The 14,512-nt window shown below is 44.8% G+C and overlaps 1 protein-coding gene and 1 non-coding gene across 6 annotated transcripts in view; one reads left to right on the forward strand and one right to left on the reverse strand.

The window, feature by feature from the left end:
* The window catches only part of OCLN (occludin), a 49,815-nt gene that overhangs the window by 24,754 nt on the left and 10,549 nt on the right, over positions 1–14,512 (forward strand). For all 5 annotated transcript variants that reach the window (XM_019929908.2, XM_004316419.3, XM_073802184.1 and 2 more), the window contains one exon: positions 9,942–10,087. In XM_019929908.2, the coding sequence (XP_019785467.1) occupies positions 9,942–10,087 (146 nt within the window). The remainder of the gene's footprint in view (positions 1–9,941; positions 10,088–14,512) is intronic.
* On the reverse strand, positions 6,368–6,479 carry LOC117311973 (U6 spliceosomal RNA). The gene has a single exon (XR_004526162.1). It is a non-coding gene; the product is annotated as a U6 spliceosomal RNA (small nuclear RNA).

Here is a 14,512-nt window from a genome sequence, read left to right on the forward strand (position 1 = left end):
AGGACGTGTTTCTGAGTAGCTTTCTGAGCCCACTTCACCCCAGTGCTCCTCAGTAGTCTGCTGGCTCTTCCCGGGAGGGTGTCACGCCACTCAGATCCCTTTCTGCCCCTTTAAGCTTGGCCTCACAGAACAGCAGGGGACCGTGGTTTAAGGAGCTGCGTCCTGCCAACACACTGAGAATGCTGGTAGGGGGACTCTTCAGCCAGGAGTGCTGCAGCTGAGTTGGGAGGGACTGATACCCTTATGCCCATGAAGATGAGTATTTCATGTTAATCTCTGTGTTCAAATCTCTCTTCCCCCACCTGCATTTCCAGAAGGTCATAAGTATAAATATCAAGACATACATCTTCGTTTTCTCTAGAGTGAGTACTTAGAACTGGGGTCTGGCTTTGGAAAAGCACACACCTACGGTAAATATTAAAGAGTTGATTGTAAAATGTGTGTACTTAAGATTAGTCTTTGTTGATACCTGCAGTATTCTGGGGAAATAGTAACTGAAGGTTATGCACTTCAGTTTCAGGTGCTCCTGTGAATAAGTTTTGGTTTGGCTTTGGTAAAGTGAAAGAAAACAGAATCTGAGAGCAGTCTGGGACCTTAGGGTAAGGTCATCCAGTCTGTCTCCGTGAACTTACACAAAGGAAGCTGAAGACCTGCGAGGTAGACACAGTAGTAAGAAGGAGGTTTGTTGGTGGTGATTTGATGTGTCAGGGCTAGAAGTTTGGACTCTGGTTTCTCAGTGCTCTTTTCAGTATAGTACACCAGGCTGACTTGGGATTGAGCTTCACGTCTTAATTTTGGCAATAAAGTTTTTTAAAAAGTCACAGTAAAAGAAAGGTAGGAACCACCATTTCCTAAGTAGGCGTAGCCACTCTATACGTCTTTACAGTGTGAATATTCTTATACAAGGGGACACTGAGGTTTGCAGAGGGCTTCAGTAATTTGTCTCAAGCCAGATGTACTAACCAGCAGGACAAGTGTTACATTTGCCTTTATAACTTGTAATTTTTTGGTGTGGTTTTTTTTTTTCCTCTGAGATCTCTGAGCCTCAGTTTTCTTTGCCAGTAGAATTGGGGAAATAGTTCATAGTTAATAAAACTATCATTAAAATGAGATAATGTATGTGTAAAGTGCTTATCTCTACCACAAATCAGCATGCCAGTTCTCAGGGAGTATTTTCTGTCTGTCTCTTAAGTTGCACCTTTTCTTGTTATGCCACATAATTTACGTCAGAAGCAAGAATAAACTAAGTTTGGAGAGAACATGCCATAAACTATTTCTTCATTATTACCAAGTAGTAAATAAAGGTTGTTAAACAAGATCCTGTTTTTAAGTACGAAATGTTTAGATCTAAAAGCTGAGTGTAGGGACTTCCCTGGTGGTGCGGTGGTTAAGAATCCGCCTGCCAGTGCACGGGACGAGCCCACATGCCACAGAGCAACTAAGCCCATGTTGTCACAACTACTGCGCCAGTGCTCTAAAGCCTGAGAGCCACAACTCCTGAGCCTGCGTGCCACAACTACTGAAGCCCTCATGCCTAGAGCCCGTGCTCTGCAGTGAGAAGCCTGCACACCACCACGAAGAGTAGCCCCTGCTTGCTGCAACTGGAGAAAGCCCACGTGCATCAATGAAGACCCAATGCAGCCATAAATACATACATACATACATACATACATACAAAGTGTATTATTTAGGTAGCCTATTTCTAGAAGTTTCTAAGCTTTGACATTGTGATGCAGCATTGTTATAGCATTGTTCCCAACATTTACCTGTCAAGGTAGGAGCTAGTAAGGATGATCAGGCCTGGGTGTAGAGAGGGGTCAGGGTCCTGGACCCCTGTCCTTTGTGGTCAGCCTTGGGTAGCTTTTGGTATCCTTGGACTCTGATGAAGGAAATCACTTTGTCTGTTCATTTAATAGGTTTCTCATGTGTCAATGGGGAAAATAAAAGTTTCACCTACAGCATGTTTATGCTGATCCTGTAACAATTAAAGGGCTTAGCTCAGGGCCAGCACATAATTTATTAATGCCCAATAAATTTTAGCCAGAGGAATAATTGTTAGTATTTGCAATGATGGCATCAAATAAGGGAGCTTGGGTAAGAGTACCCAAAATATAAATACATTTAATGTTGGTTGCAGTTGTTAAACTATTAATTTTCCTCTTACTTGTAAGCTTGCTGCGAGATAAGAACAAATGTTTTTTTGAAGGGTGTAGGCAGACTCTGCGTATCATCTCCTTGCACACAGGAACGAGGAACAGGTCCAGGTGGGGCAGGTGACTGGGACCAGGCGGTGGTGGTAATCAGTGTTAGACAGCTGAAGAAACGCAAATAGCTTTCTTATTTTCAACCAGTAAGTCCAGGTGTTCTTTAACATAAGAGCAGTTCCTGGGGGCTGCCGACAATTGGTATACCGGGCTCTCACCCTGGGAAAGATTTCACTATTACCTGTGGTCTCAGGTGGCATGAAATGGAACAAGAATGGAAGTGTCCTATCCATGGACTGACCTTCAGAACCCAGCAGCGTGGAGGACGGAAGGCCCTATCTGTCGAGGGCATCCTGGGGGGCTGGTGTAGAGAGTTGTAATGGAAGGTGAGGTAGGATGTGTGCTAGAGCTGGTGAGTGTCTTTGTGGCTTTCTGGATGCAGGATTCCTAGATTTCCAGCACTAAATAGAGTTAATTCTAACTATAGGTATAATGGTCTAAACAGGGCAGTTGTCTGTGACATCGAGGAAAACTGTCCTCCATCAGTGGTTCTCAAACCTTAGCAAGCGTCAGAATCACAGGGAGAGCTGGTTAAAACAGCTTGCTGGGCCCACCCGCAGTGTTTCTCGTGCAGTGGATCTGGAATGGGACCTGAGAACTGGCATTTCTGAGTTCCCAGAGTTCCCAGGTGATGTTGATGCTACTGGTCTGGGGAACACACTTTGAGAACCACTGTTCCATAGAGCCAGGCTGCAGCTATAATACTGCAAGCCCAGTGGGATTTGAGTTAAGGTATGCATAAGGGCTCTTCCAGGCATGGCATGCTTAGAAAATGCTGAGGTTGTGTGGAGTACTACAGTAAACTGAAGGGGATTTGGAACCCTAGGTGGTGGCTAGCATGGGCTCTGAGGACTAAGGTGTGCTGTGCCTGCGGCACACCTGCTGGGGAGGCTGGCATGAGATACACGAGTGTTAAAATGCAGGCTGGGGCTTCCCTGGTGGCGCAGTGGTTGAGAGTCCGCCTGCCGATGCAGGGGACACGGGTTCGTGCCCCGGTCCGGGAAGATCTCACATGCCGCGGAGCGGCTGGGCCCATGAGCTATGGCTGCTGAGCCTGCACGTCTCACCTTTTTTTTTTTTTTTTTTTTTTTTTTTGCAGTACGAGGGCCTCTCACTGTTGTGGCCTCTCCCGTTGCGGAGCACAGCCTCCGGACGCGCAGGCTCAGCGGCCATGGCTCACGGGCCCAGCCGCTCCGCAGCATATGGGATCTTCCCGGACCGGGGCACGAACCCGTGTCCCCTGCATCGGCAGGCGGACTCTCAACCACTGCACCACCAGGGAAGCCCCAGAATTCAGCTTTGCCTGGTGTATGTTAGTACTTCCGTGTGGGCAGCCTGCGTTTGGATAGGGAACATGGTGTTTGCTAAATCCCCAGAGCCATCTGATCAACGTAAATTGATCAGACTTGCCCAAGCCTGGTCCATGATCTCTTCCTTTGTGGGATTAGTCTGTTTGGGAGCATTTGCCTTCAAGCCACCAAGGGTGGAGAAAAGTCTGAGGGAACTTTCCAGAGGCAGTTTTCAGGCTCTTGTTGGGGGAGCATCTGTGAGTGTAAAATATCAAAACGGGAAAAACGAGTTGGACCACTTAGTGTTTTGAAAACTTGTAGTGCAAGGGCACATGGCCGGGAAGGTGGACCTCCGGTTGTAAAACTGGACATGGTACTTTGAGATGAAGGTCCTCCTCCTTCTGATGTCTGGTATATTTCTCCACTTTAATTACCAAGCAGGAAAACCCCTTCTGTTTGCCTTTTGAGGGTGGTGTTCCTACACTCTGACATAAAGAAAAGGAACCCGGTGACTAAGCACATATCAGTAATTTTGTGTCAAAAGCTGCTTTTAGAATGATAGTCCAGTAGGCAAATAAAACTCTTCAAAATGGATTCAGATCGTATCTTACTCAGATGTGGTGAGGAGTGAAGGCAATGAGAATAGTTCCTTTTCTTACTGGGAATAGTCAGTGCCCAGATGAGATGGGTACCTCAAGCCATATTTAAATTACTGAGGTATCAGTTTGTTATTGCCAGAAACAGCTGAGCTTGGGAGTCAGGTGGACGGGGTTTACGTCCCCCCTGTACCCTGTCACCTTCTGTGTGACCTTGAGCAAATTAATTGGCCCTTAGAGGCTCAGTTTCCTCATCTGAGTATGGAGATAGCCCTATCTCACCGGGCAATGGTGAGGACCAAATGGGGTCAGGTTTTGCCTGACACATGAACTTCCCTCTCATGATGCAGGTCTAGTCTGACTCCCCGTGTTGTGTGAGCTAGGAACGAAGAGCAAAATGGGGCATGGCTGTCCTCCCTCCTTTTTGCTTGTACTCATTCCAGATGAAGTATGCAGTTGATTTGTGTGGAGAGAAAGGTTTTTCCCAAACTTTGTTTTACAGGGGTGAATTGACCTAAAACATTCTTGACCTTTTTTTATTCCATCCCTGACTTCATGGAGTCGGGGCGGAGAGGCTGCTTGTGAGTCAGTAGTGTTGATAAGCGTAATCGTGCAGCTCCATCCTGGTCCCAGGGTCCGACGGCTCCGTGCTGACAGGTGTTGAGATGAGAGCTGCCCTGAGTCGCCCTCTTTGTTTTCCCCTTGGCACCCCACAGGGATATACGATGTTTTCATTAATTCTCCAAAGACGGTTAGTTAACAAAGATTTTTTTCACAAGTGACATAGAACACTTCTAATGAGTGTAATTAAATTCTGAATAAAAATTTGTCCTCATTATAACTACCTCTTGTGAAGATCTTTTGAAATTATTTCACTTGAATTTATTTCATTTTGACATTTCAGAGACACTTTAGTTCTTTCTTGATTGGAATGTGAATCTTGGTAAAACGTTTCCTGTCCCCTTAAATTAATCATTCCTGGGCTTCCCTGGTGGCGCAGTGGTTGAGAGTCCGCCTGCCGATGCAGGGGACACGGGTTCGTGCCCCAGTCTGGGAAGATCCCACATGCTGCGGAGCGGCTGGGCCCGTGAGCCGTGGCCGCTGAGCCTGCGCGTCCGGAGCCTGTGCTCCGCAACGGGAGAGGCCACAACAGTGAGAGGCCCGCGTACCGCAAAAAAAAAAAAAAAAAAAAAAAAAAAAAAAAATCCTACTCCTTAAACATGGTCTGTGAGAGTGCTTGTCCTTTTTGAATTTAGTCTCTAGAGTCTGCCTGTGTCCTTCTTTCATTGGTTCAGGGTCTTTTCTCTCCTCGGCCTCAGCCCGTCTGTCTTCTACTGTCTTGTCTTTCCCTTTTATAAAGTCTGTGCGGCAAGGGTGCCACTAGGGCCAGGAACTCTTCAGGCAGATCCCAGGGAAGAGCGGCCAGCTGGGCGCTGCCGTGTGGATTTCTGTGCGTGTAGTGCCCTTCCGCCCCACGGCTGCCCCCGAACCCCAGCTCCCCCGCCGGAGGGCCTGCGGGTGGGAGCCCCGGATCAGCCCCCCAGGCCCCGAGGCTTCTCTTGGCTTCGCAGCAGCAGTTCCAGCGTTCGCTTGACTCTCAAACTTTCCTTTCCCCTCAGTGCTTAGTAGAAGGCGGCAAATCTTCCTGCATTTGTGTTTTTTCACTCTGCTTTCTTCTGCCCCTAATTTCTTAGAGCTAGTTTCAAGTTACTTGAGGAAACCTGTTCACCATTTGCTGTTCAGAATGAAGCCGAGTATTTCTCAGGTTCTAAGTCTTTAAAATTTTGCTATAGTTATTAAAATGGTAGGGTTGTTTCGTTGTTGTTGTTTTAAAGAACTTTGGCTACATCATCAGGTATTATGGACTGGCTTGGGATCCTCTCAGTAATAACAGTGAGTCTCAAATCCCTTTTCTCATCATAGGAAGCACAGGCTGAGGACTCATAAATTTCTAATACTGGTCCCTCCTCACTGGGGCTTCCCAGCTTCCTCCCACTGTCCTTTGAAAGCGGCAGGTTTGTACTCACTTTGCATTGGTACTGTGAGAAAAAGCAATATTTTCTTTTGGGAAACGCGAAGCATAAAAGGAAAAAAATGAACTTACTCCTTGTTTTACAAATATATTTTGTTTCTGCCTCTAGACACTTAAGCTCCTTTCGAGGACAAAGGCTGCTTCTTACTCACCTTTGAGTCTGGCTGGGTGTTTTTTTTTTTTTTCAAAACTATGTATCACGTCACAGATTTGCATGTCATCCTTGCGCAGGGGCCATGCTAATAATTAATCTTCTCTGTATTGTTCTAATTTTAGTGTATGTTCTACCCAAGCGACCATGGCCTTGGAATTTTTTGTGCACGTGTATGAAGAAGGTTGAAGTCATGAAAGACCTGTGCTGGAGGGTGAAGTCAGTGTTCGGGCTAGTCTAGTTCTGCTGACTCTAAGAGATAAGCATCAGCTCAGAGCAGCTCATCTGATAAGGCGGTTGGGTATATACAGTGTAGAAGTAGAACAGTAATAAATGAAGTAACCTTTATGCGGCAGACTCTGGGCTCCTGCTTTGTGCCAGGTACTGGGCTGGACTTTGAAGACCCATAGAGGAAGGAAGGTAGGAGGCTGCCCAGGGAGGGGCAGTGTATTGGAGCTGAGGCTTTGAAGTATTATAAACCGCACCTTACCACTTATTAGGTGTGGGTCCTTGGGAAAGTTGTCTAGCACCCTGAGCCCTTGCTTCCCCTTTTCTGAAAAGGGTTTTTTTCTGAAAAAAACCCTGAAAACTGGGTTCACCTCTTGGTGGCTGTTGAGCTGATAGACACAACCAAGCCAAAGATCGGGAGAAGAAAGAACTTATTATTACTTGCAGCAAGTGAGGAGAACACCGGGGATCTTCTCCAAAGCAGTGTCTGTCTGAACAGTGAAATTAGGGAAGTTTTAAGCTAAGGGTACTTGCGTATTCGTGAAGGGGCTTGAGCGGAGGAGAATTCAGCATAGAATTGGGGCAAAGGTCCACAGAGTCCAAGCTTTAGTTGATTGAAGTCAAGAGTGGCACCTCATCATTCCATCCTCCACCTGGGTGGGGGTCCTTAGTACCTGCAGAACTCAAAGATATATTATGATGTGTATCCCTTGAGGAGGAACTAGGACTCTGCCTTATCACTGCACTGTCGTTTGAGTGCCTTTTCCCCGTTCCTGCATTCCTTTGTTCCCTCAGGATCATAAATTACTGAGACCTGTTCAAGGGTGAGCCCTGTGGCCAGGCTTAGATCACAAAATGGCTTCTCTTATGTCAAGAAAGCCATTCCTGGGGCTTCCCTGGTGGCGCAGTGGTTGAGAGTCCGCCTGCTGATGCAGGGGACGCGGGTTCGTGCCCTGGTCTGGGAAGATCCCACTTGCCGCGGAGCGGCTGGGCCCGTGAGCCACGGCCGCTGAGTCTGCGCGTCCGAAGCCTGTGCTCCGCAACGGGAGAGGCCACAGCAGTGAGAGGCCCGCGTACCGCAAAACAAAAACAAAAACAAAACAACAACAACAAAAAAGAAAGCCATTCCTGGTTCTGTTTCTCCAGGGACCCCCTAACTCATCTGCTTATAGTATTTCCCTGTAAGCTTGTACCTACTAAACGATCCCTCAGTTCAGTATGTGGCATGCTGTAGCAGGCAGACAGCGGTGGCTTTAAGAGCAGCCCACCGCCCGTTGAAGTTAGAGGTGTGGGAGCAGCGTCACCCTGTGCGTATACAGTCTGTACACACGCGCTCTGCTGGGAGGTTTGTATGCCCAGGTGCTGGCGAGACAGGAGGACAGGGAGGCGCCTCATCCAGCAGGGACATTTGTGGAAGGCCCCCGGGAGGTAGTGGCACCATCCCTACTTGGTAGTGAGCCAGGACTTGAAGTCCACTTAAGGATTAGCTGGCAAAGAAAGGGGGAAGAACATTCCATTCTGGGCAGTAGGAAGTCTCTGCAAAGACACCCAGACACCTCTTTTGTAAGGTTTTGGTTTCCGGTTTGCCAGGGTCAGTAGGAAATCCATGAGCTCCGCACCCTCTGCTAAATTTGCAAAGAGAAGAGTTAAATGGGTTTTTAAGAAAGGGAGGTCTTTTAAATCTGAAGTCTCCAGAATGAGAATACGCCTCTGGCTTGGCCGGTATTTGTGAAGCTTAGTGATGGTGTCAAGTCCTCAGGAATTCAGTAGGTGCCAAGAATGGTTCCCACCCGGCCCCCCCGTGGTGGGATCTGAGCACACTCCCTGGCAACCCACCCCCTGGTTTCCCAGTTGCTGCCAAACTCCACTTTCAGAAGGAAGTGATTCCATTCCTTTCTGGCTCATGGGAATATTAAACAATCAAGATTAAATACCTTTGTGTACTTCAAGGGGTGGGTAAGTAAATATCTTTTGACATGTGGTAGTGCAGTGACAGGAAAGGAGCAGGTCACGTTTTAATGCTATGCTAGACGGACAACAGAATGTAAAGTGTGTGTGTGTGTGTGTGTGGCAGGGACATACGCTATGTTGAATCTTATTGTGAAGATTTATAACAGCAAAATAATCCAATTAAAAGTCTGCCATCCCCTTCAAATACTTGTAAAAATTCTTTGTTTAGATCCAGTGGCTTTAATTCCAGAAACCAGCATCTTCTGAGTCTTTACTGTGTTCATAAAGGCCCTGTGCTAAATGTGATACCTCGTCATCTCATTTAATTGCCAAAACAACTTTATGAAGCAGGTAGATATTGAGGTTTTCTAGAACTTGTAGTTGGGTAGTTGGCAGATCTGGAGTGAGCCCAGGTAATTGGATGCCATTGTGCTCGTCACCAAGCTAAAGCAATCCCATCATCCCTAAGTTTGAAAAGTTGCTCTTTTTCACAGACATAATTTTTAGTGTTTTTTTTCTTTTCCCCCCACACCTTAGTTTTATTCCTTGACTTCAAACCAACTCAATGACTTGTCTGGGCTTAGCAGTTATTGTTTTTCTGGCAGAGTAACATGAAATAATGTGAAGATTTTTAGGTGAAATTTAAGGAGTGTTGGACCTACTACGTCTAACAGGTAATGTTGAGACTCGAATTGGCTATGCTTATTAGATACAAAACCTTCTCCCAGAGGTTCTCTGGGAAACCTTTCAGGTTAACAAGGCATCATCTCCAATGTGTATTACTTCTTAGAACACGTTCACTCACACATCAGAATGGAATAAGAAAGGTAGAGAGGGAAGGCAGTGATGCTGTGACTGTAGGCTATTGGTGATAGAGCCATTGAGAAAGTAAAGGGAGAACAAACAAATCTGTCATTAAAGAACCATAGCAGAAATCAGTTTGAGCTTCTTAATGTAGTTTTAACATTCCATGTATAGGGTGAATGGATTGAGAAGAATCAATGTTCTTTGTGCTAGGTTAGTGGTTTTCCAAGAGTGATGCCCAGACAGCAGCATAAGCATTACCTTAGAACTTGTTAGAAATGAAAATTCTCGTTCTAACTCGGACCTAGGCCGGATAAAATGAGATTAGTCTTCCTAAGATGGGGTGGATAATTATTAAACCTAATCACATCAGGATGAGGATCAGGGAATTTGGATTTTTTTCTTGTTTGTAATTGATTCTGGATTTGTTAAACTAACAGTAGCACCATTTCTGTGCTGATTTGACTGTTAACACTGGATAATAACAAGGTAGTCAGATAGGTTAATAATATTTAATGAGCCCGATAAATATTAGATAATTTTATAGATGATATTTTTCTTTCATTTCTTCCCCCTTTTATGTTACAGGCTAAATACTAACTGAGTCTCTTGGGACTGTTTCCTTAGGTTAAAAACGTTTCTGCAGGCACACAAGACATGCCTCCTCCCCTTTCTGACTACGGGGAGAGAGTGGACAGCCCCGTGGCCTACTCCTCCAATGGTAAAGTGAACGAGAAGCGACTGTATCCAGAGTCTTCCTATAAAACAACACCGTAAGTAGCGTCTTCCTTCTTTTGCTAGAATGAGTCCGAAAAAGTGAGTATTTGCATGTGTTTATAAATCAGTTGCTGTTTTGTGCCATTTGCCAAAAAAAAAAAAAAAAAAACCCAACAGTTTTCACAAAGGCTGGAGACTGATCTCTGCCTTATAGGTGGAGGCGGAATGTGGTTCTTTCCTATTTCTGGTTTTGAAGTTTAGATGAGGGTGGAAGGGTATTACCGATTGATAGCAGAGCTAAGTGTGGTTCTCAGTCTCTCCTCCTTCCTATAATTATTAGATCTCTTTTGCTAGGGGATGTGAAACTGATAAAACCTCTAGATTTTGTTTTACCTGTGGTGTGAAAAACCTCCCAGTGAGTTTCTGGCCTAGAGTAGGTACCATTCAGGTTATGGAAATAGTATCCCCGTTGCGGTTTTAGGTTACCCTGAAGCCTAAGTCTAATTCACCTTAATGACAAGAGAGAGATGTTGGGGATATTGTTAAGGACTTGGATGCAGTTTGCCTGAGGATGATAAATTAATGTTCCTGTATATAATTCTAGAACTCCAAGTTCCTTCGTAGACCAAAAAAATAAACCTTCCCTTTAGCTAATTTGATCGTTCTAAGTTAAAGGTTTATCTGCTGGGAAATTTTTGTTCAAAGTTTTATCTCCAACCTCCACCGCCACTTAGGGGGCCGAGTTTGTAGAGGTCCACTCTGAGTGCATAGTAGTTTGGGTGCCTGGAGCCCCTAAGATGACACCAGCAGGTGAGTTAAGTATGGAATCAGTTTGAAGAGAATAGATCTTATTATTACCCTGGAATGGAATTTGGAAGTCGACTGGCATTCTGCCTTACCCTCTGTATGTTTTATTTTGGTCTTCAGTATCAAGCTCACTTTTGATTTCAGTTGTAAATGATTTGGAGGAAGAGCATTTTCTCTCTTCTCCTTCTCTTTGGATTTTGACAAAAACCAAATCATGTGAGGCTATGAGAGGCAGAGGTACACAGCAGAGGTGCAATCCTTCTAAAAGGGTCAAGCTATGATTTGCATGACTTCCATGCATACAAAATAAATACCTACAATGCATCTTGTGACCAGCTGTGCCTCCAAATTAATTGTAAGGCCTGCAGGGCTTCACAGCGTTCCCACATGCTGTCCCTTGTTACGAGAACTAAGATATTTTCACAGATTCATTTGGAACAGTTTAAATATCTTACTTATTCTTCAATAAGCCAGTACATTCATGATGTAAAATTTAAAAGGAGCAAAGGGAATCCCTTTTGTCCCCAGCTGTCTAGTTTCTCTCCCCAGGGGCAGCTAGTGTTACCAATTTCTTTTACGTCCTTCCAGGGGTTATTTTTATGATGTTGATGCCAAATATGATGTTGGTTATTTTTTCCTTTTAAAAGACAATAGCATATTAAATGCATTGTTAGCAATATATCTTCGTGATTGTCCATGTCAGTATACAGCGTTTACTGATCTGTTTTATAGCTACATAATATTCCATTAAATGGGTATACTAAAATTTGTTTTATTAATCCCACATTGATGCACACTTTTCCCCAATGTCTTGTTATTACAAACCTCTGCAGAGAATGAACTTGCACCTTGCACACTTATCACTTTGCAAATATGTCAGTGTATCTGGAGGAAACATATTAAAAGCACAATTGCCAGGTTAAAGGAAATTGCATATTTTATTTTGATAGATGTCGTCCAATTGTACTCCATAAGGGTTGTACCAGTTTGTACTCCAGGAGTACACCCTAGAAGTTTTTTGAAGGCCTGGAAAATGCAAATATGATGTTTAGTTTTAGAACCCAGCAGAAGGGGAGGATGGGGATGGTGCCAAGGTAAGGGATAACGAATGCAACAGTGTGTAGTAATGCAACAGTGTGTAGTAATGACGGGAGGAGCTTGCAGCCTCTGGCGGGTAGTAGACATTGTTGATTGTTGTCTGCGGCAGAGCATTGAGCGCTACGGAGGATTCAGTGTACGTCCTTCTGGATGACGAAGGGATGCACGTTAAGTCGTAGCCTGTCTTTCTTCAGGTGTTTCTTGAAGGTGTTTAGTAACTCACCAGTGCCTCTCCTCCTTATTATTGTAGTGGATGGAGAAGGAATTAGAATCGGAACGTTGTCTGAGGTCCAGGTGAAGAATGAGGTGCCTCAGTACTAAGATGTTTCCCCCCGAGGCATAACGTACATTCAGTAGAGAGCACTAATCTTGATATACAGGCTGATGAGAGTTCACGCATGTGGTCACTGAAGTAACTACCCTCAGACCGAGAGAGAGGCATTTCAAGCGCCCCAAAACGTTGTCTTCTCCACGGGTACCCCCGTTTCCCCACCACCACTGTTTTGACGCCTGTCACCATATCAGAGCTCTTATAAAATGGAATCATATGGAAATTATTCTGGTGTCTGGCTCCTTTTGCTCTCACCATAATGTCCTAACCTTAGAATTTTAAGGCAGTTAGAATTAATCCCGGATTAGGAGACAGCAGAATGTAGCTGAAGATAGTTTCTTCTCCACCCTCTCTTAAGTGAATTTGGGAGATAGTAGGTACACTCCCTACTCTCTTTTCCACACCCAGGGTGAATTAACCTTTGTAAATCAAAGAAGTGGAGTGCTGATGCGATGCAGAGCTTTCAGGGCAGGCTGACACCTTAGAGTGCCCAGTGAGACCATTGTCTGGTAGTAGTATTTAGGCTGGTAGGATAATCTGTTAGGGCTTTTACACGGGGGGGTTGTAGGAATTCACTGGTTCGCCTAAGGCCCAGAGATGGTGATAGCTTCGGGCACAGCATGATCCAGGGACTCAGAAGATGTCAGGGTTCTTGTTGCTATGCTGGTTTTATTCTCAGTACAGCTTCTTTTGTAGCAGGCTAGCCATGCACATTCCTCAGGCTGTCCTGATCTTCTAGCGCCAGATTCAGAGAATGGAATTTACTTTCCCAAAACTTACATATCAAATCTATTGGAAAGATTCTGATTGGTCCTTTTTGGGTCCAGGAAGATGAGTTCTCTGATTGGCAAGGCTTGGATATTCCCCTCAGTGATGATGGCAGTTTTAAAATACCATGTATATCATGGATGTCGTTCCAACAGTCATGACACTGATGTGATCATGCATTTTGTTTCTCCCTCCTCCCTGATACTGGGTGTCCTCAATGAAGAGAATTCTTGTGAATGTCTTTTCAGTTCAGTAATTACCTTGAACCCCTGCCATGTACCGGGCCAGGTGCCCCTGGGAATACGGAGTTCGTGTTCCCATGGAGGTTGCAATACAACAGTGGCGGAAGGAAGTGCACAATAACTACACTGTTGGGGTGAGAGAGAGCAGCAAAGGCATGTGAGGGTGTGTGTGTGTGTGTGTGTGTGTGAGAGAGAGAGAGAGAGAGAGAGAGAGAAAATAAAGCAAGTTTAAAAAAGAAGGAAGTCAAAAACTACACAAGGGCAGATTTCCGCACCTAGGGGACTGAGTCAGATACTGAGGAAAGTATACAGGTGGTTACCTCTGGCTTGTGCAGATTTTCGAACTAATCAGACTTGTCTCTAAAAGTAGGTTTGAAGGTGACTAAGAGTTCACATATCCCCTAACTGTTAAATTTATATATACTTTTCTTGCCAAGCATTTCGTTTTTAGCTTTCATGCTGTATCAAGTTATTGTTTAGTGTTTGAAAGGGTGTAGGAAGAGGGGAGATGGAAAACTTCTAAGGTGAAGACTTATAATATCAATACCTAATATAAAATTACGGGAGGAGGCCCGCCTTAATATTTTGGGGTTTTTTTTCTAATTTCTTTTGCCCTTTAGCATCCTCCCCCTCTGGCCCCCAGCACTTCAAACAAACCCACTGCATTCTAAAGGTTTTGTTTGCCACCTCGAAGCTAAGAAGCATAGTACCTGGCAGGGTGTCTAGGAACTCGTTAATCATTGACTCACAGAGAAAGTCACATTTTCCTTCCTTTAGAAGTAGCATTAACAGAGCACTCAAAGCCATGTTAACCTGGATAAATTTAGAAAGAAGAAATAAATACCACCACCACCCCAGCTACCACCCCCCCCCCCCAAAGCTTTAGGAGTCTATAAGAAATTAATAAGTGTGATTAGAAATCTAAGACTTTGGCAACAGTTAGAACCAAGCAGTTTTGGATCACCTAGCAAACAGTCCACCTCGTGGATAAAGCTCAAGATGACAGTTCTGTAAGTTGAAAGCAATAAAAAACGAAATCCTTCAGACTTTTAAATAGTTGACTTGAATAGCAAGGCTGATGTTGGAAAGTCTCAGGTGCCTGGTTTCTCCTCTTGCCCTACTCCAGCTCTGCTACAGGGGGAAAGTGCAGCTTTGCATTTCTGTTACTCAGAAGTAGTCTACAGTTGCCACAGCTCTCGGTCTTTTATTCCATGTTAGGCTTCGTTTTTCTGCTT

Source organism: Tursiops truncatus, chromosome 3 (genome assembly GCF_011762595.2).
Source record: "Tursiops truncatus isolate mTurTru1 chromosome 3, mTurTru1.mat.Y, whole genome shotgun sequence".
NCBI lineage: Eukaryota > Metazoa > Chordata > Mammalia > Artiodactyla > Delphinidae > Tursiops > Tursiops truncatus.